Consider the following 20000-nt stretch of genomic DNA (forward strand, 5'->3'; position numbering starts at 1 on the left):
TCCCTCCCTCCCTCCCTCCTCCCCTCCCTCCCTCCCTCCCTCCCTCCCTCCCTCCCTCCCTCCCTCCCTCCCTCCTCCCTCCCTCCCCCTCCCTCCTCCCTCCCTCCCTCCTCCCTCCCTCTCTCTCTCTGTCTCTCTCTCTCTCTCTCTATCTCTCTCTCTCTCTCTCTCTCTCTCTCTCTCTCTGTCTCTCTCTTTCTCACTCTCTCTCCAGCTTTAACACTTCTCTCCTCAGATAGCTTTGCCCTAGAGGTTGAGTGAATGTGTGTGTGTGTGTATATGTGAGTGTGTGTGAGATAGCTGGCCCCTGGAGACCGAGTCTCAGAGAGAGTCTGAGGAGACAGTTCCACTGTGACCTTGACTAGAGGGAGCAGCAGCCTAGACCCATGGAGGGAGGGAGGGGAGTGGGAGGGAGGGAGGGGAGTGGGAGGGTGAGAGGGAAGGAGGGGAGAGGGGAGAGGGAGGCTGAGGGAGGGAGGGAGGGAAGAGGGAGTCAGGAGGAGCGAGGGAACAGGGGAGGGGTGGAGCGAGAGGAGGGGCAGAGAGATCGAGACTGATAGACAGGCCGAGAGAGGGAGAATGAGTGAGCGAGGAAGGCAGAGAGCCGTAGAGGAGGGAGAGACAGACAGATAGATGGAGAGACAGAGATAGAGAGTGGGGAGCGAGGAGTGCTGAAACAGTGTGTTGCAGTGGGTGGCATAAGAGATGGATGGCTGGATAGATGGATACAAGGATTGGATGGATAGATGCGGGGGACACCAGGGCTGGTTAGAGGGCAGCAGAGGAGAGACGGATGGCAGCGAGGATGAGAGGATAGGAGGAGGCACAGAGACATGGCAGAGCTCTCCCTTGCTGCCATGCCAAATGTGTTCATGAGTGAGACCTACCAACTGAGCTGGTCAGTCACACACAAACACACACACACGCACACGCGCGAGTCTGGCTCCACAGCTTGTCGGACCGGATGGCAAGTGCGCCTGCCAAACGCTAAGAGCTCACCCAAAGAGGGCTCACACACAAAACAAACACATATGCACATAACACACACACCTCAAACTTCTGCCTGAGCTCCTCGTTGCCCCTCCTCTCCCTCTGGGGGCACGGGGACGTTGAAGTACTCTCCTTCCTCCTGCGACAACAATTTAAACCTGAGAGAGACAGAGAGAGGAGAGAGAGAGAGACAGAAAGAGAGAGAGAGAGAGAGGGACAGAGAGAGAGAGAGAGAGAGAGAGAGAGAGAGAGAGAGAGAGAGAAAGAGAGAGAGAGAGAGAGAGAGAGAGAGAGAGCTTGTTAGCCAATATTCTCATGAGATAGAGACAGAAACCGCTTTAACATAGATTCTTAGAGTGAGTTTCAGAGACTTAAAGATATCATCAAAGACTCACTGTATATCTGAGCGCAGTTCTCTCTCAGTTAGTCAATATCTAGTTCAGCATAGTTCGAGTCGTACGGTACTTAGTGCAGTACCATACTTTAGCAGAGTACCAAACCCTAGTTACTCAGGGGCAACCAGCATTAAACTAGTCTGCAACATCGGATACTCAAGAGAGCCGACATCCGACGTCTCCGCGCTTGCCAGATTCTCATGACATCCCCTCTGCTTCTGCTTGCCCCATCCATCTCTTTCTCTTTTCCTTCCCCCCCCCCCCCCCCCCCCCCCCCCTCGTCTCCCTCTCTCTCCTCCCTTCAGTCGTCCTCTTGTGTGTCGTCCCGCCAGGAGGCACGGGGCCTTTGGAGCTCCGCACAGATGGAGCAGGAGCAGAAGAACACACACCTTCTCTCCCGCTCTTTCCCTCTCGCACGCACGCCCGCGCGCACATTGTGTCTCTCTTTCTCTCACAAGCGAACGCAACTTCCCCCACGCGCACACTGTCGCGCACTGCGCACACACTTCTTACAGACACACACACACGCGCGCGCTCACACTTCTTACAGACACACGCACACACACGCTCACACAGACTATATCAGATTTTTAATGGCATCTCTCCCACTCCACCTCAAATGCTGGCATCTCATTAAAAAGCTCGACATGGTCGTGTCAGCAATATGAGAGAGAAAGAGAGAGAGCGAGAGAGAGACGGAGGGGAATGACAGCGAGAAAGAAAGGGAGGAGCAGAGGGCTACAGGGATGCACTGGCACTGAGCTGCAGTAGGACGATAAGGAGAGGTGTTTCTCCTGCAGGGTAGAGGGGAGGAGGAGGTCAAAGGCAGGGGGAGAGGAGCAGGAGGAGAGGGGAATGGAGAACGTGGAGGAGAGAACAGATGAGGGATGAGGAGGAGGGAGGAGAGAGTAGAGGAGGTCAGAGGTAGGAGAGGACGAGGGAGGAGGCTGGCGAGAGGAGCAGAAGAGGAGGCGATTCTCCGCAGAGCGGTGGTGCCAAGTCGCCACCAGTCACCCCCCCCCCCCCACCCACACACACACACACACATCAAAAAAACTTACAGCCTGTACGGCGTACCACCCTCCCCTCGTCTCTCTCCCTCCACCCCTCCACTCCTCATGTCCCCTCCTCCCCTCCACCCCTCATGTCCCCTCCTCCTCCACCCCTCATGTCCCCTCCTCCATCCACCCCTCCACTCCTCATGTCCCCCTCCTTCCCTCCACCCCACCACTCCTCATGTCCCCCTTCTCCCTCCACCCACCACCCTCCTCATGTCCCTCCTCCCTCCTCCCTCCACCCCTCATGTCCCCTCCTCCCTCCACCCCACCACTCCTCATGTCCCCTCTCCCTCCACCCCACCACCCCTCATGTCTCCTCCCTCCGTCTCACCATCCTCCACGCCCTGCTTTTGCAGCTCGGAGATGCCAAAGGACAGAGAGCCCATGAAGTCGTTCCTGGAGGTCAGGTCCCAGTCCCAGATCTCCACAGAGAGGGCGACGGTCCTTATCAGACTCCTTCAGGTTACTGCGGGCCAGAGGAGAGGAAGGAGAGAGGGATGTGAGGAGGAGCAGGAGGTGGAGAGGAAGCAGGACGGGATAGAGGGAGTATGAGGGGAGGGAGGGAGAGAGATGGGTAGGGAAAGAGATAAACGGGAAGGGAGAGAGAGAGTGAGACAGAGAGATAGAGAAAGGGAACGGAGATAGGAAAAGGGGGAGATGATATAAACCTGTCATCATGCTACATGTCATAAGGTGACAATCTTTTACTTAAAAGCACTAAAAATTAGGCTTTAAATCGAATAGACTCATAGGCTTAAGATGCTGTGGAGAGGACAGACTTACAATTTGAAGGTTTCGTTCCAGGTGGGGTTGAGGCAGCACTTGATGGTCTTGGTCTTCTGCTTGCTCTCACTCTTGGGGTCTGGATCAGCTTGAGCTTCACGTAGGGGTCCGACAGGCCATTAGGGTCCATAGGAACCAGGTTCTTACCCTCCCCGACTAGTGAGAGAGAGGGGGAGAGAGGGGGGGGTGGGGGAGGATGGGGAGAGAGAGGGGGAGAGAGAAAGGGGGGAGGGAGAAAGGGAGACAGACAGGGAGAACAGAAGCAAGGTAGAGACAGAGGGAGGGAGAGATGAAGAAAGGGTTAGAGAGAGTAGATGCAAAGAGGGAGAGAGAGAGGGAGACAACGCACACACACACACAGCCAGTGTGATCCCAGTGTCAGAGCCAGATACAGTAGAGCAGAGAGGCTAGGGCTTCTGGTCTGTCATGTGTACGCACTCATATTTATGTGGCGAGATGAAGGATGCCAGTTCCAAACACTAATCTCCTTTTGTGTCTTGCTCTTAAGGCAGTGTTATTGGAATTCTGGTAGCGTACGTCTCCTGTGAGAGGGCTGTGCGCGATGTGTGTGTGTGTGCCTGAGTGTGTGTGTGTGTCCTGTGTGAAAGGCCAAGAAGGCAGCCGACCAACTGCCTCTGGTAATTGGATGTGACCTAAGAACTTGACCAGCAACAACAATTATTCACACAATCCCACACACCACAACACACAAACGCGCACGTAAACGCTCACACATGTAGCAATACACTCGAGTCCACGAACACACTGTGTAACACACACGCAGGCACACAGACATATATACAGTGGCACACAGAGTTTCACACACATGCCAACACACACACACACACACACACACATACACACAGAGACAAAGGACATGTTCTCAGTACAGGGCTTGATGTAACTCAATAATGAATGTGCATAATGGTGGCGTGCAGGAGACATGACAGGTAGAGACTGAGAGACAGACGTAGAAGGGAAGTGCCATGAACTACCAGTCTGAACCAACCTGTTCCATTAATATTACATACAGCGTGTTCCACTGACCAGCAACTACAAGTGGGCTGAGAGTCGGGAGCTAAAGACTGACAGCAGAGGGACTTGGGTCCTCTGGGCCACGAAAGGCTCCTTGACTATGAACAGAGTTCAATGGAACGCCTCTGTTTTAAAGATAGTCCGGGTCTATAGTTTAGTTAAGGCCTTACTCTGTTTAGTTAAGGACTAAATGACTAGTTTAGTCGAGGTATTAGCCTGTTTCCAGGACCTGTGTCCACAGTGTAGTGATATTATCTTTTAATTAAAATGTATGTTTCATAATGTCTTGTCAGTTGGACTACATAGCAGTGTCAATACCAATTAATGTTTTAGTTGGATTCAGAAAAGATCTCCACTGTCCATACAGTGTCATACACTGCCTTAAAAAAACTCTGAATGAATCTCTATAAGAACACTTCTTCATAGTGGAAGGGATGATAATGGCACCACACTTCCCCTGTGGACAGATGTCAGTACTGCACCCCAGTGGCCATTCTCCACCTCCTGTGAGTGGCAGCCCATATAGTGATTTTCCGCATGTGGCTGTGTGATTTTCAGCAACGAAAAAATAGTTTGGGAGAGTCTCTACAGAGAGTACATGTCTTGCCTGTAACTATCTTTCTGGTTTCAATTCCTTTGGCAACAATATCGGCAACTGCTAGAAGCAGGAATGACTTAGAAGAGAGGTGAAACACTGTGAAACTTGGATTTATGAAAAAAAAAAAAGCCCCCCCCCACCACTTTACATCTATCTATCTCTCTCACTCTCTCTTTTTCTCTCTTTCCCCCCTCCCTCACTCTCTCTCCCCCTCAATCTCTGTTATTAGCTTATCAGGAGCGTGGGAACTTCGGTTCAGAAAAAGTCCTCAGCATCAGTCTCAGAGGCCAGAGAGAGACAGAGAGCTTTACTGCCACCCAGAGGCATATTGCGGTACTGCAGCAGCGGGACTCCTCGCTGCGCTGTAAACGCTCCACCACTAGACAGAGACAAAGACTGATTTCCACAGACATCCTCTATCTGTAGCACCTCGATGCAATACACACTCGCCCGCCTGATGCCAGTTTGAGAAGCCTGGGGGAATGCTTATGGATAGTCAATAGTGTGCGCATATGCTGGTGTACCTTTTAATGTGTGTGCGCGTCTGTGTGTGTAAGTAAGTAAGTCAGTAAGACTTTATTTATATAGCACTTTTCATACAAGAATTGCAGCTCAAAGTGCTTAGTGTGTGTGTGTTTGTTTGTGAGAGTGCAGCAGGATTATTCCATTTACACAGACACACTGCTTTTCCTCAACTAACCTCTCCTCTCTATGAGACAGCTGACTGAAAGTAACTAAATGTGCCACCGAATCCCTACTTCTGCAAATAAGTATTTAAAGGTATACATTAGGTACGGTAAAGGAGTCAGGTGGCTGAGCGGTTAGGGAATCGGGCTGGTAATCAGATGGTTGCCGGTTCAATTTCCCGCCAGGAAAAATGACGTTGTGTCCTTGGGCAAGGCACTTCACCCTACTTGCCTCGGGGGAATGTCCCTGTACTTACTGTAGGTCGCTCTGGATAAGAGCGTCTGCTAAATGACTAAAATGTAAATGTAAAAAAATGTAAAGGCATATTGTCCCCTGTATACATGTTGTGTAAGCGAATGAGGCTCTCGGAGAGTTGTTTGTCAACACAGACAATTCAGTGCCAGTGTAATGTCAATTTCTAAGATGGGCTGTGTTGTGTGTGTGTGTGTACTCACTGGTGACGGTCAGTACGTTGTTGACGATCTGGGCGGTGATCTGCAGCCGTCCCCTCCTCTCAGTGTGGTCCGTCCCACACAGACTGGGGACGTTGGCAACACACCGCTTGTGGATGTTCATCATACAGTCTATGACAAAGACGCACACACGTTATACATGGATAGACCCCCTGGCAAACACACACACACACACACACAGACACACACACACACACAGTGTACGTACGGTCACATCTCATCCCCTGGTGTAGGAGCCCGTAGAGCAGGGATCCACAGTGGTCACAGAAGGTCGGGCTGGAGTAGGTGTGAACTTTGAACTTGTGCTTGGCTCTGGGGTCCTGCAGAGAGGCAGGCGTGTTACTCTTTGCCCGTGTGCCCACGATGGGCACAGTGCGATCGCTGAGAAACACTGCGAATGATGTACTTTTGTGGAAACCGCCCTTGGGACTGCAACCTGTACCCTCTTCCCCTAACCCCCAATAATCATGATAATGCCCCCTCTCTCTCTCCCCCACTCTAACTGCTCCCCTCATCTCTCATTCTCCATCCTCCTATTCTTTTATCACTCCTCCTTTATCTCTGTCTTTCATTCCCGACCCCTGTAGCCCCTGCTCTCTCCAATTCTTTTCTCTCCCCCCCTCTATCTCTCTCGACAGTCTTTCCTCTCCTCTCTTCCTTTGTGAAGGACCTCTTGTGTTCAGCCAATCCAATTCATAATTCAATCAGTGGCTTTAATAGGCGCGTATGTGTGTGTGTTTGAATACTGAGGAAACCGATCAGATATGCTTCAACAGTGCTCAATGCTTTGTACACTTAACAATGAGTATAAAACCCATCTGCATAACAGTGTGTGTGTGTTCGTGTGCGCGCGCGTGTGGGTGTATTGAATGTGTATGCTCACGTTTGAGTGCGTATGTGTGGGGGTGTGTGTGTAGGAGTGTGTGTGTGTGTTTATGTAATCATATACTAAATCACCCTAGCACGCAGCTCAGCACAGCTAGTCCCCACAGTAGGTTACAAGGCAAGGCCAGGTGAGGGGTTAAAAGAGTCTACTTACACTCTACTAGCACACACACACACACACAGTGGCTCACACACACACAGTCGCTCACACACACACACACACACACACACGGTCGCTCTCACAAACACACACACACAGTCGCTCACACACACACACACACGGTCGCTCACACACACACACGAGTGGTGTCTTTTTCCCGTCAGACCAGTGCTCACAGATCAACGGCAACTGACCAGGCAGACACAACTGATTCCATCTGGAGCCTCCAGGCAGCTGAGCCATTTAGAGTAGAATCACAGAGTAGAGGCAAAGAGTAGAGGCACAGAGTAACGGCACAGAGTAGAGTCAGAGTAGAATCACAGAGTAGAGGCACAGAGTAGAGGCACAGAGTAGAGGCACAGAGTACAGTCAGAGTAGAGTCGCAGAGTAGAGTCAGAGTAGAGTCACAGAGTAGAGTCAGAGTAGAGTCACAGAGTAGAGGCACAGAGTAGAGGCAGAGTAGAGTCAGAGTAGAGTCACAGAGTAGAGGCAGAGTAGAGTCAAAGAGTAGAGTCACAGAGTAGAATCACAGAGTAGAGGCACAGAGTAGACGTACAGAGTAGAGTCACAGAGTAGAGTCAGAGTAAAAATCACAGAGTAGAGGTACAGAGTAGAGGCACAGAGTAGACGTACAGAGTAGAGTCACAGAGTAGAGTCAGAGTAGAATCACAGAGTAGAGGCAGAGTAGAGTCAAAGAGTAGAGTCACAGAGTAGAGTCACAGAGTAGACGTACAGAGTAGAGTCACAGAGTAGAGTCAGAGTAAAAATCACAGAGTAGAGGTACAGAGTAGAGGCACAGAGTAGACGTACAGAGTAGAGTCACAGAGTAGAATCACAGAGTAGAGGTACAGAGGCACCACATGAAAGTCAGATGAAAGTACAGTTTATGCAACAGCTAACAGTATAGCATTTGCTCGTTAGCATTTGCTTATTGTCCTTATCAAGCAGATGTCATGTACCTAGGGCTGCTGTTGCTAGCTCTGGTTCCTAGCTGTTGCTAGCTCTGGTTCCTAGCTGTTGCTAGCTCTGGTTCCTAGCTCTCGGATGATACACAACCAGCAGCTTGCCATTCACAGGGGTCAGGTCAAATATAGATTCATGCTTGCATTTGGCCCGCCTCAGGCAGTATTGCTGTCACAGGTCAACACAATGGAAATGTAGCTTGAGGTTTTGAAAGAGAGGAACAGACCTCCGGTAGGTGGGGGTGGGGGGGGGCAGTTATGTACAGCTGCTCTGGTTCTTCTCAGTAGTAACTCAAACTAAACTAAAGTGCAAGTAAGTAGGGCGTGAATGCAAATTGGTTATTTGCGGCCCTCTTACAGCTTGTGTGTGAGACAGTGAGAAAAAGAAGTAGATGAACAGAGAGTGTGTGTGTGTGTGTGTGTGTGTGTGGGTATGTTATTTCTGTCTTCAGAAACACCTGCAGACAGACATGGATGGATGGACATTCATAAATGCAGGAATTGTGGGTAATGCTTGTTTCAGCGGTTGACTACACACACACGCGCGCCAACTGTGAGGCCTCGCTGTGTCAGTGGTTAACTAGTCATGTCAATCTTGCTATCTTCACACACATCCCTGTCAGGCAAACCGGCTGCCAACACAGAGTCTTGAACCTCCATTTTCACAGTATTACACTGGAGATAACTCAAGACAGAAACCCATGTGTTCACTATGAAGACTCTAATTAAGATGATAATATCGTTCATGTTTTTTTTTCAAATGTGTGTGCTTTTGTTTTGCCTTTCTATGGGTGTCCAATGGTGTTTGTTGTTCTTCGCTGACCTGGCTTGAAGTGGACTGAGGCAGATAGAGGCGGACTGAGGCGGACAGAGGCAGATAGAGGCGGACGGAGGCTGATAGAGGCAGATAGAGGTGGACTGAGGCCCAGCACGGCTGTCCTGTTCTGGGAACAGGGCTGAGGCTGCTGCAGTTACATCATGGATCCCAAGGTGCTCAGAACAGCAGGATAGGAGGGGGCGGCTTTGTGTGTGTGTGTGTGTGTGTGTGTGTGCGAGACGTGTAGTATGTGTGTGTGTGTGTGTTGGTCGGATGGGGGAGGCTGCCTACCTGGACCATGCCATTTGCAGCAATCAATCTGCCTCCCCAGATATCAATATATATGGTTCTTGTAAAAATTCTGCAGTATATGCACACTCCCCCCTTCCTCCAATCACTCTCCTCACTGGCCAAAGCAGTGCATGAATACACACATATATAGATATTATAATTTCCTGTTCTGAGCCAAAGGCTATCCCCAAAGCTACCAGGTGGCTTAGTGTCAGAATCAGCTCACTTGTGTGTGTGTGGTGTGTGAGTGTGTGTGAGTGTATGTGTGTGTGTGTGGAGGTGGGGAGATGGGTGTCACAGGATATTTATAGAGCTCCCGTCTTATCAGGAACGGCGTGGGTGGCATCCATGACCAAACCACTGGGAACACGGGAACGAGAGAGAGGGGGAGTGAGAGAGTAGAACGAAGGTTAAATCTTACCAAATGAAGAGTGAGATAGTGAGATAGTGAGGTGGTGAGGTGGTGGGGGAGTGAGGGAGTGAGATTGTGAGGGAGTGAGAGAGTGAGAGAGTGGGAGAGTGAGATACTGGGGAAGTAAGATAGTGTGGGAGAGAGATTGTGAGGGAGTGAGAGAATGAGATCGTGAGGGTGAGATAGTGGGGGAGTGAGATAGTGGGGGATTGAGATTGTGAGGGAGTGAGAGAGTGAGATAATGAGGGAGTGAGAGAGTGAGTGCATGAGATTGTGAGAGAGTGAGATAATGAGGGAGTGAGAGAGTGAGTGCATGAGATTGTGAGAGAGTGAGGGTGAGAAAGGAGGATCATGGGAATTCCTCTGCTTATTTCCCATCCTTCTCTCCAGGGTTAGCCCATTTACTATCAAACCCTCTATCAAGTAGGATGCATTCTACGAAATGGATCTTTCAACAATAACTAAGAAAGAACAATAAGCCTATAACCCTGTCAGTCTAGACCCTGATGTATCCTGTCTGTGTGTATGTACATACGGTACTTTGAATTCTGTATGTGCCTCTATGTACTGACAGGCATTGATGTTCTGTTTGGTTTGAGTGGGGGTTGAGTGTGTGTGTATAGGTGGGCGGATGGGTGGGTGTGTTTCTGTCGAGTGATAATGGATTTGCGTGGGCGTAGGGATGGGGGCTGTATGAAGGAAGAATATATAATCAGATTTAAGATGGGGGTGGGGAGGAGAGGCTGCCTCAGATAAATGAGTGACAACAACCAATCAGATCGCAGGATCTCTCAGCGATTGCCAGATAATCAGTGACACATGATGGAGAAAACAGAGAAAGAGAACAAAATAAATCAATGAAATGAAAAGTCCAGTAATCACCACAGCCTTTATAAATGGAACAGCTGGGCTTCAAACGATGAGGGAAAAGACATGCCAAAGATGAGGTGACTGTCCTCCGTCAATAAACATTTATACTAAACTACTTCCTGTCTGAAACAAACAAATTCCCCAAGCAGACTCAATTGCAATCTGGAGAGAGATGACAAACTGGAATAAATATTTCAAGTAAAATATGTCAAGTCCCATGACTGCCAAGTTTAGACCTTTATTTCGCAACAGAATAAATAAATAAATAAAATAAAACAGAGCAACCTCCCTGTGGGATGTTGAGATGTACTTCCTCCTTAGTGTGAAAAGTTCTCCATACTTTGGCTCAAAATGTATCAAAAGTTTTTAAGCTCTTCACTGACTTTCAAATTACAAGTTATATTAACAGGCGAGACAGACCCCTGGAGAGGCCAATATCTGTGCCTGCCTTCACCTGAAAGACACCTAGAGATTACACCGAGAATTAACATGGTGTGGAATTTACCTTGTTCTCACTTGATAACCCATCATCTGGTTCATTTCACCCTAGCGTTTCATGTCACCCTAATACTGTTATTGAACATTACATTTTGTTTCCTCGGACCTTGGAAGAGACACACACACACACATGTAGAGACACATGACACTCTGCCCTGGCCATATGGATACGCCCACCAGCTAACTCATTTCATATGCTGCTGCTGTAGCCTCCCTCTGACAGGGTTTAATATGCCTGCGCTTCCCTCTCGCTCACCCATCTCAGAACAGATCCTTCTAGATAAACTCCTCTTACAGTCTCTCATGTTCATCTATCTACTCTGCTATGTATTATATACTGTATGTACTATATAGAATTGTGTGAAGAGGATAGACCGAGTCTCCAGGACAACTGATCCTAAAGCAGTTCTTAGAAGGTCGGTACAGCATGTAGGAGTCGCTTTCTCACCCCCTCCCTAGAGGCTGAGCAATGATCTGTGTTCCTGCGGGGAGGGGGAGGGGGTATAAATGTAGGTTTCATCCCAACCTCAACACAAGTCTCCAGCCAACAGAGCTCATTAGCCCACTTCTATAATTGCCGTGCAAATGTCCCCTGCTTTTTTAAAATACATATCTGACAGTCTGGGAGGAGGGAGGAAGCCGAGAGAGAAGCAGGGGAAGGGAGGGAGGGAGAGAGAGAACGCGAGGGAAGTAATGGGGGGGAAGAGAGTAACGACAGAGAGAAAGACTAGAAAGAGCAATGAAGAGTAAGAGAGAGGGAATAGCGAGGGAGAAAAAGGGAGAAGGAGCGAGGAGGCAGAAAGAAAGAGAGATGGAGAGCGGGGAATGGAGAGAGAGAGAGCAAAAGAGAGTGAAAGAAGAGAAGGAGAGGGAAAGATTATAAATAGAGATTAGAGAGAAGGAGAGAGAGATGGTGATCAAGAGCGAGCGAAAGACTAGAAAGTGAGAGAGAGAGAGAGAGAGTGAGAGACATGGAGATCAAGAGAGAGAAAGAAAGAGAGATATATTGATATATTGTCAGCCGCAAGGTCTATTTGCACCTGTCGGCAGTCTCCCTACAGGAAGTGCAGTTTCCCGCCCCAGCACACAGGGACCAGGGTCACAGAGTCACACACTCATTAGGAAAATGACATTGCAATGGGCGGGGCCCATAATCAAGAGCCGGGGTCCCTGGGGCAAAGACGTATTTAAATAGGGTTTAAATATAACTTTATGATGAAGGGAGAGAGGGAGGGAGGGATGGGTAGGAATTTTGTAGAACCCAAAATCTGTGTTTTTTCTTTGTCATTCCCCATTAGAAAAGAACGGATGGAGGGAAAACGGAGGGAGGGAGAGAGGGAGGTTAAGAGAGAGGGAGGGACTATTGGCAGGTGAACGGAGGGAGAGAGGGAGGGAGGGAGGCTCTACAAGTAGCCGTCGAAGGAAGAGTGCTTGAGAGAGTGGAGGGCCCTCCAGGGGGAGAAGGGGGCACCTGGAAGGGCCCTGAGGAAGGAGGAGAGGCTGGAGGGGATGTCCTGTGGCTGCAGCCCAGGGATGACAGGGCCCCTCCAGACTGTCTGGGACCATATTCTGGTCTAGCTTCATCAGGGGAGCCTCCTGTACCTTTAGGTACACAGAGACTGATATAATACAGTCTGTATTTGGACTTAGGATGGGGGTTATCAGTGGAGATATAGATTCATGTTCAAGAATTCAAACTGATGCACGCACTACGTTATAACCACTTGAGTGAAAATATCTATGTGACAGGATTTAACCACAAAAGGTCTACATGTGATTGAAATGGGATAATCACAGCCAATGTATATGTTATTTTTATGTATTATTAATGTTTTTCATTGTACAGCACCGTGTAATTTTTGTTTCGAATGTTTGTTTTTTTTATAAATAAAGTTTACTTACTTACTACGAGTGAAAAGGTCTGCATGCGATTGATGTGGTATAATCACACATGCATGAAAAGGTTTGCATGCGACCAACATGACTGAACCGCATGCGTGTGAAGAGGTCTCCACACGCAGCAGAGTAAAGGATACTCACGTCAGACGCAGGCCCCTTATCGGCACCCGGGCAGCAGAAGGTGACAAACTCATGGCAACGCTTGTGTACCACAAAACAACACACTGTGGATAGAGAGAGGGGAGGGGTAGAGAGAGTGTGAGAGAGAGAGAGAGAGAGAGAGAGAGAGAGAGAGAGAGAGAGAGAGAGAGAGAGAGAGAGAGAGAGAGAGAGAGAAGAGGCAGTAGAGAGAGAGGGGGGGGGAAGAGAGAAGGGGGGGGGAGTTAGAGAGAACGGATCAGTCAAATCATACGATGATGTGCTGTGTCTGATACCATCTCACAGCGTTTGAATACTGCCTCTTAACCCTTGTGTTATCTTCGGGTCATTCTGACCCATCAGTCATTGTGACCCACCGTCGTATTGCGACAACTTTACCGCATACAAAAACAAAGTGAAGCATTTTCTTTTAACCGTTGGGCTGTCTCAGACCCCCCACATTGCGAAGGTTAAAAAAAAAATATTTTTATTTGTTTTCGTATTGGGTAAAATTGGGTAAACACAACGATGGTTCGTTATGAACCTTTGGGTCATGTGACCCGAAGGCAGCACAAGGGTTAAGAAAAAACACTATGACCTCCAGCAGAGAGAGAAAGAGAGAGAGAGAGAGAGAGAGAGAGAGAGAGAGAGAGAGAGAGAGAGATAGAGAGAGACAGGAAGGTATAATACGTTTTTGATACTATAGTATGCACACACACATGCGCAAATGCACAGAATACACCACAATCTGTACAGTATGTACACCTCAATGATACTTCACTCCCACGCTACATCCTCTGCCTTTGCTAGCACCACCCACTCACTGCAATGATAGAGTACACACACACACACACCCCACCCACTCACTCCAATGATATAGCACACACACCAGACACACACACCGCACACACTCCGCCCACCCACTGATACCGCCAGAGACACTGAAGATAGAAAGACAACAGCAGATGATAGTTGGCTAGAGAGACAGAGGGAGAAAAACGAGAAAAACATAGAGAAAGTGAGACAAAATGGAAAGAAAATTGAGAGACAGAGGGAGGAAGAGAGAGAGAGAGAGTTCTGGGAACACTCTGTACAATATGGCTGTCTGTGCTGCTCTTTTACAACCACACTTGATCCAAAACGTGATGGCTATGTCTGCATAAGACTGAAGAAGACTGAGTCACACAGACATCTGGAACTACATTTAGGACCACATGCGCAGACAACTACAACCAACAGGACCACACACTGAAATCTACAACGACAGAGACATTCAGATACATTCGACTGTATGTACAGAACACTACAAATACTTACAAGATCAAAGGATCAGGCTCAAAGACAAACCTCACACAGAACATTTGAAATACATGCAGTATCATCCACAGAAAACGACAAAGAACTTATCACATTTCTTTATGTAACGATGAGAAGTACATAATAGAAAAATTATATATCATTAAAAAATATTTTTTTTCCACCTCCCTCCCCCATATAATACATTTACAGGTAGTAAAACAAAGTAAGCTAGTGCAATCGTGGAGAACTAACAATATTCAAACCTCTGTCTCCCCTTGCCACCCTTCAAAGGGCGATCCCACCCCCACCAGGGAAATCATCCCCTCAAAACAAATAAACCAGAAAGCTATGGTCAGTCTTCGACTAACTTGTGATCATGGGAATTTCCAAATCATGTTGCTTCGTACCCATGCAAATGAAATGAATAAATGTAAATGTATGGAGGCGTCTTTTACAAAGATAGTTTTTCAGGGACAAACGCTGTTTTCCAACAGACAGACAGAGGGGCTCTGAAACTGCAATCTCTTTATCTGCAGTCAAATTCTCTAACCACTAAGCTATACCCATACTTGCCCCCTCATGGGGTAGTAGAAATGCTAAATGCCCCCTGTGTGACCAGCATGACTTATCTCTGCCCCAAGAGCTGGTGACCCTCAGCTCTGACTCTTCATTATTAAACAGTCCATTAAATATCCATGCAGCAGGAGCTTACACACACCTACACACCTACACACACACACATGCACACACTTCATAGCCATATTTGTAGCTTGAGTACAAATGGTCACACACTCTCTCTTGAGAAAACACACAAAAAAAACAGTCTATTTCAAGACCCAATAAACAAACAAACAAACTGACTCACCTCCTCTCATCCACACACACGCACCCACACACACACACACACACACACACATACACACGCACACACACACACACACACACACACACACACCCTCTCTGTGTCAGTCCAACACCCTTTCCGGAGCATGACATCACAGTGGCTGTGAGTTGTGAGGGACCTGAGGTCTGGATCGAGTTACTGTGAGTGTCTGGCTGGCTCTTATAGATCCAGTGTAGAGTTACAGGACAGATCTTCTAGACTCCACCTTACCCTCGTTTTATTAGGAGCTCGGAGCTGGGAGTTAGGGGCTAAGGCCTAGGAGCTTGGAGCCAGAGTGTTGGAGCTCGGAGCTCACAAAACGAGACTAGGACTGTAGCGTGTACACTGTGCACCCACAGTACCTCATGTGGAGCTCTATAGTATGTAGTGGGGCATGCAGTGTTCCCTCGCAGCACGAAGGTCCTGGGCTCGAGTCCCGCTTGGAGCCTGTTGGCGCTGAAGTGGCTTCTTCTGGGCCTTTCTGTGTGGAGTTTGCATGTGCTCTCATGAAGTCCTTCGGCTAAAGAACCCCAATGTAATAATGTCTCTGGTCAAGACGTGAGACAGCATGTGTCTGCCCTGGGAGGAAGGACAGCAGGATGGGATACAGGCAGAATTGAATTTCTCAGGGGGAAGCTGCGATGTGTGTTTGTGTGCTCCTTGCACGGCCGGCTTGAATACCACTACATGTGTCCATATTGGGCAGGAAACAGACTCCTGTAAACATGCTACATGCTAGCCTATAGTGTGACTGGTGACTAGTCGCCTCCACCTTGTATCCCTGGTATCTAGCCTCATGACCTTGTTGCATAACCCTTGTTGATGACCACTACCCAATCAATACACAGCTATCCCAAGGTGCACTCTGTCTGTCAATATAACTCCATGGGAGGCAGGGGAGAGAGAGAGTAAAAATGAAGGATGCACTGATCCATTACTGAGTATTGGGCATGGAGGAGACACAATTCAAAATGTCAGCATTAAGTATTGGCTGGAGCATTGACCCCCAACTTTCAGAAAAATGACCCTAATAATCTTCTTTTGTCCTGTACTGTGTGTCAAATCAATACAAAAAAAATTGTATAGCCCTTTTTACAAGCAATATCACAGGGGGCAGGTTTTGTGTGTTGTGTGGGAGGTGTGCGTGACTGTTAAGCTGGGAGTGTGTTGTTGAGATGATGGCCCAGTTTTAGCCACTGCCAGATCCACTGGCCTGGTTCTGAATCCCTCCACACAGACATCTACTTACTCCCCACCCCACCCATCACACACACACACACACACACACACACACACACACGTACATACATATTATATATATTTTATTTTATATTTAAATTGTTGTATTCTTAGATTGTTTAGTTCTTAGAAATAGTTAAACTTTTGTAATTTTACTTAATTTAACATTCGTATATGTTTAGTGTTTTGCACCTCCCTGCCACAGTAAATTCCGTGTTTGTATATCATACATGGCGAATAAACCAAATTCTGATTCTGATTCATACACACATACACACACCCCCACACACACACCCACTCATACACACATACACCCTCCCCCACACACACACACACACATACACACCACCCCAAGTCAAACGGAGAGGCATCAGATCACATCCCTGTTTGTAACCAATTACATCTCTGCTAATTACAGTCATAGTAAACTGGCTAATTAAAGAGACAGTAGAACACACACACGCACGTATGCATGTACACACACTCATGTACAAACACTCATTGACATTGACAATTGCCATTGACAACAAACTTACTGGTAGGTGTGTCAATACACTTTAACGTAAAATGTTCAAAACTCAGTCACTCAGATCAGTCAGACACCCCCCCCACACACACACACACATAATGTCACACACACACTTCTCTGCTGTGCAGAGGCCTGATCTCCTGCTTCTTTGCATCTTTATGAGTTGACCACATTCACACTGACACTGCAACACATAGAGGAACGAGAGGAGGGACAGAGAGAACAAGTGGGAGAAAGGGAGAGGGAGGGAGGGAGCCAGAGGGGGAGAGAGAACGCGAAAGGGAGGAGATCGGGTGAGAGTGCCCGAGAAAGAGGTGGGAGAGAAAAAGTGAGAGGGTGAGCAAAAAAAAAAGGGAGAGATCAAAATTGAGAGGTAGAGGGAGAGCGAGAGACAGAGATAAGTAGGGAGGAAGGGACTTTTCATACACTGAGTGTATGAAAAAGAGCAGCACATAAGATATGCTCAGAGAGCAGGAAGTCAATAGTTCTCCGGAAGAGATCATATTTGATCCTCACCTGAAGCATCCCCTGGTGTGTATGTGTGTGTGTGTGTGTGTGTGTGTGTGTGTGTGTGTGTGTGTGTGTGTGTGTGGGTGTGAGCATGCGTGTATTGTGTGTGTGTGCGCTTACATAAGGAGGCTACGCGGCCTACGCCAGAGTAAAAATACCAATGATGCAGCTGGCGGACCAAGGAGAGGGTCAGAGAGTGAGTCAGCATGCCTGCTCCTCTCCTCCTCCTCTCCTCCTTCCCCTCTGCCCCCCCGTCCCCCCCCCCGTCCCCGTCCCCGTCCCCATCTACCTGCGCTCCTCTTCCTCCTCCTCCTCTGTGTCCCATCTCTCTCAGTCTCTCGCCGCACTGTCCATCTCCTCCTGTTCCTGCCAGCCGGCCATCCCTCTTTCCACTCCCTCCACCCCTCTTCCTCTCCTCCCCCTCCTCTTCCTGTTTCCCGCCCCTTCTTCCCAACACGAGGTGGACTTCACTGACCATTTACATACTAAGCAGCTAAAACGAGTGAGAGGAAGTGAGGCACAGGTAATGTGCGTGTGTGTGTGTGAGAGTGCTCTTGGCTTCAGCTGCCTCTCAGCAGCCTCTCATCACTACACTAGCTCTCCACCCACCTGCAGAACATGACCTGTACAGCTGTACTTTACCTGTCTCCCCCCCCACACACACACACACACACCTCCATGTCTCTGCTTCTCTAACAATCTCTCTGGAACTCTTTGTCGCTTCCGTCCATCTTTCCCCTCCATCTCTGTCTTCCTTCCGACTCCCTCTCTACCTCCCCCCTCTGCTTCTCCCCCAATCCCTCTCCACCTCCACCCCTCCGTGATTCTTCGACACCCCCGCTATCCAAACCTGGGAGGCCAGAGCAGGAGAGGAGCGAGGGAGGGGGGAGGAAGATCGAGAGGAGAAAAAACAGATCATTAGTGGAGAGGAAAGCAACAGATGGGAGAGGAGAAGTATGTGAAAGAGAGTCAGGGGGAAAAGAGGAGGGGAGAGGGAGCGAATTAGAGCGCTAAACAGGGAAAGAGGAATTGACGGAATCAATAGCAAGAGAGTGCACAGACACACACACACACAGACACGGACGCACGCACGCACACACACACACGCACCATGTGATTAGCAGTGAGAGGTTGGCTGATGAGTGTAGTGTTTAAGTGGCCTCAGAGTGTCATCATCAGCCCTGGTCTGCTGTACTATCTAATCTACTGATTAACACTAGGGGCAGAGAGGGAGGGAGAGGGGGGGGGAGGGGAGAAGGGGAGAGAGAGGGATAGGCTAGGTGAGGGAGAGAGGAGAGGGTGTGAGTAACAGTGGGATGAACAGAAAGGGTACGAGGACAGGACACAGTGGGAAGAGACGGAAGGGGGGGGGGGTGAGAGGGCGGGGGAAGAATGGGAGGGGGAGAGAAAGGAAGGAGAGACAGGACAGGAGGTGTTGAAATGAAGGCACGGTAACCCAGGGTCCCATCTGGGAGGTGTGTGTGAAGAGAGTAGCAGAGAGAAGGAGATTCTGAGAGAGAGAGAGAGAGAGAGAGAGGTAGGGAGGGAGGGAGACAGAGAGAAAGATGGAGAGAGCAAAAGAGAGAGGAAGAGAGGGAGGAAGACAGTAAGAGAGAAAATAGGTTGGGGTAGATAGGGAGAGATAGCAAGATAAACGAAGACGGGGGAGAATGGAGTGTGAGAGAGGGAGAGAGGGGGAAACAGAGGGAGAAATACACAGAGAGTTAGAGAGGATAGAGTGGGAGGGATAGTGGGGTTGGAGTAGAGGGATTGTGGAGGATAAGGAAGGTCTACCTAAAATTCCTTTTTCATCTATCTGTGTCTAATGTGTCTGACAGAACATGCACACACATGAACACACACACACATGCACACACACAAACAATGTCCAGTTCAAGGAAATTCAATAAACCGCAGAAATATCTGTTGAGGCATGTCATAAAGCAAAGGAGAGGAGATGTGAGATTGCTTAGCAACAGTATAAGTATATTCTTGTCTGTGTGTGTGTGGTGTATGCATGCATGTGTGTGTGTGTGTGTGTGTGTGTGTGAGGAGACGAGAAAGTAAGACACTTTAGACAGCTGAAATGTGATGGAAGGTTTGATTCATATAACAGTCTCTCTCTCCCTCTGTCTCTTTCTTTTTCCATCTCTCTCTTTCTCTCTCTCTCTCACACACACACACACACACACTCTGTCACATAGGCACACAACCCGAGAGGTTGTGGAGAAAGACAGAAAGAAGACACAGAGAAAGAGACCTGGGATCACCACTCTCATATCCTTGTTGCTAGGTAACCATGCAGAACCCTAATGGGTTAAGGCATTTCAAGAGCAACCGCAACATAGTTCGCTACTCTACCATCAGATCCCTTGAACACACAGAAAGAGAAAGAGGGTGGTGGTGGTGGGGGGGGGGGGGGGGGGGTAGGGTGGAATGGTTAATCCCCCCCCCCCCTACACACACTTCCTTTTTTTCAAATTCCACCGCATCTTCCAAAAGGAATATTGTTGTGAAGTTTGGGAATCCTCGCATGGAAACATGTTGTCACTAGCAGGTGGTCTCCCTGTCACACACATGAAGGATCTA

General features: G+C 48.6%; 2 protein-coding genes across 2 annotated transcripts in view; both read right to left on the minus strand.

Annotated features, from left to right (window-relative positions):
• The window catches only part of cacng3b (calcium channel, voltage-dependent, gamma subunit 3b), an 8602-nt gene extending 5773 nt beyond the window's left edge, over positions 1 to 2829 (minus strand). Inside the window, exon 1 of the mRNA XM_067232734.1 lies at positions 2775 to 2829. Coding sequence (XP_067088835.1) covers positions 2775 to 2829 — 55 coding nt within the window. The remainder of the gene's footprint in view (positions 1 to 2774) is intronic.
• LOC136941139 (protein kinase C beta type-like) overlaps positions 2780 to 20000 on the minus strand; it is a 23497-nt gene continuing 6276 nt past the window's right edge. Inside the window, exons 3-7 of the mRNA XM_067233555.1 lie at positions 12955 to 13037; positions 6228 to 6339; positions 6002 to 6130; positions 3227 to 3382; positions 2780 to 2909 (exon numbers count right to left, since the gene is read on the minus strand). Coding sequence (XP_067089656.1) covers positions 2902 to 2909; positions 3227 to 3382; positions 6002 to 6130; positions 6228 to 6339; positions 12955 to 13037 — 488 coding nt within the window. The 3' untranslated portion in view covers positions 2780 to 2901. The remainder of the gene's footprint in view (positions 2910 to 3226; positions 3383 to 6001; positions 6131 to 6227; positions 6340 to 12954; positions 13038 to 20000) is intronic.

This window comes from Osmerus mordax, chromosome 3 (assembly GCF_038355195.1).
Source record: "Osmerus mordax isolate fOsmMor3 chromosome 3, fOsmMor3.pri, whole genome shotgun sequence".
Lineage (NCBI taxonomy): Eukaryota > Metazoa > Chordata > Actinopteri > Osmeriformes > Osmeridae > Osmerus > Osmerus mordax.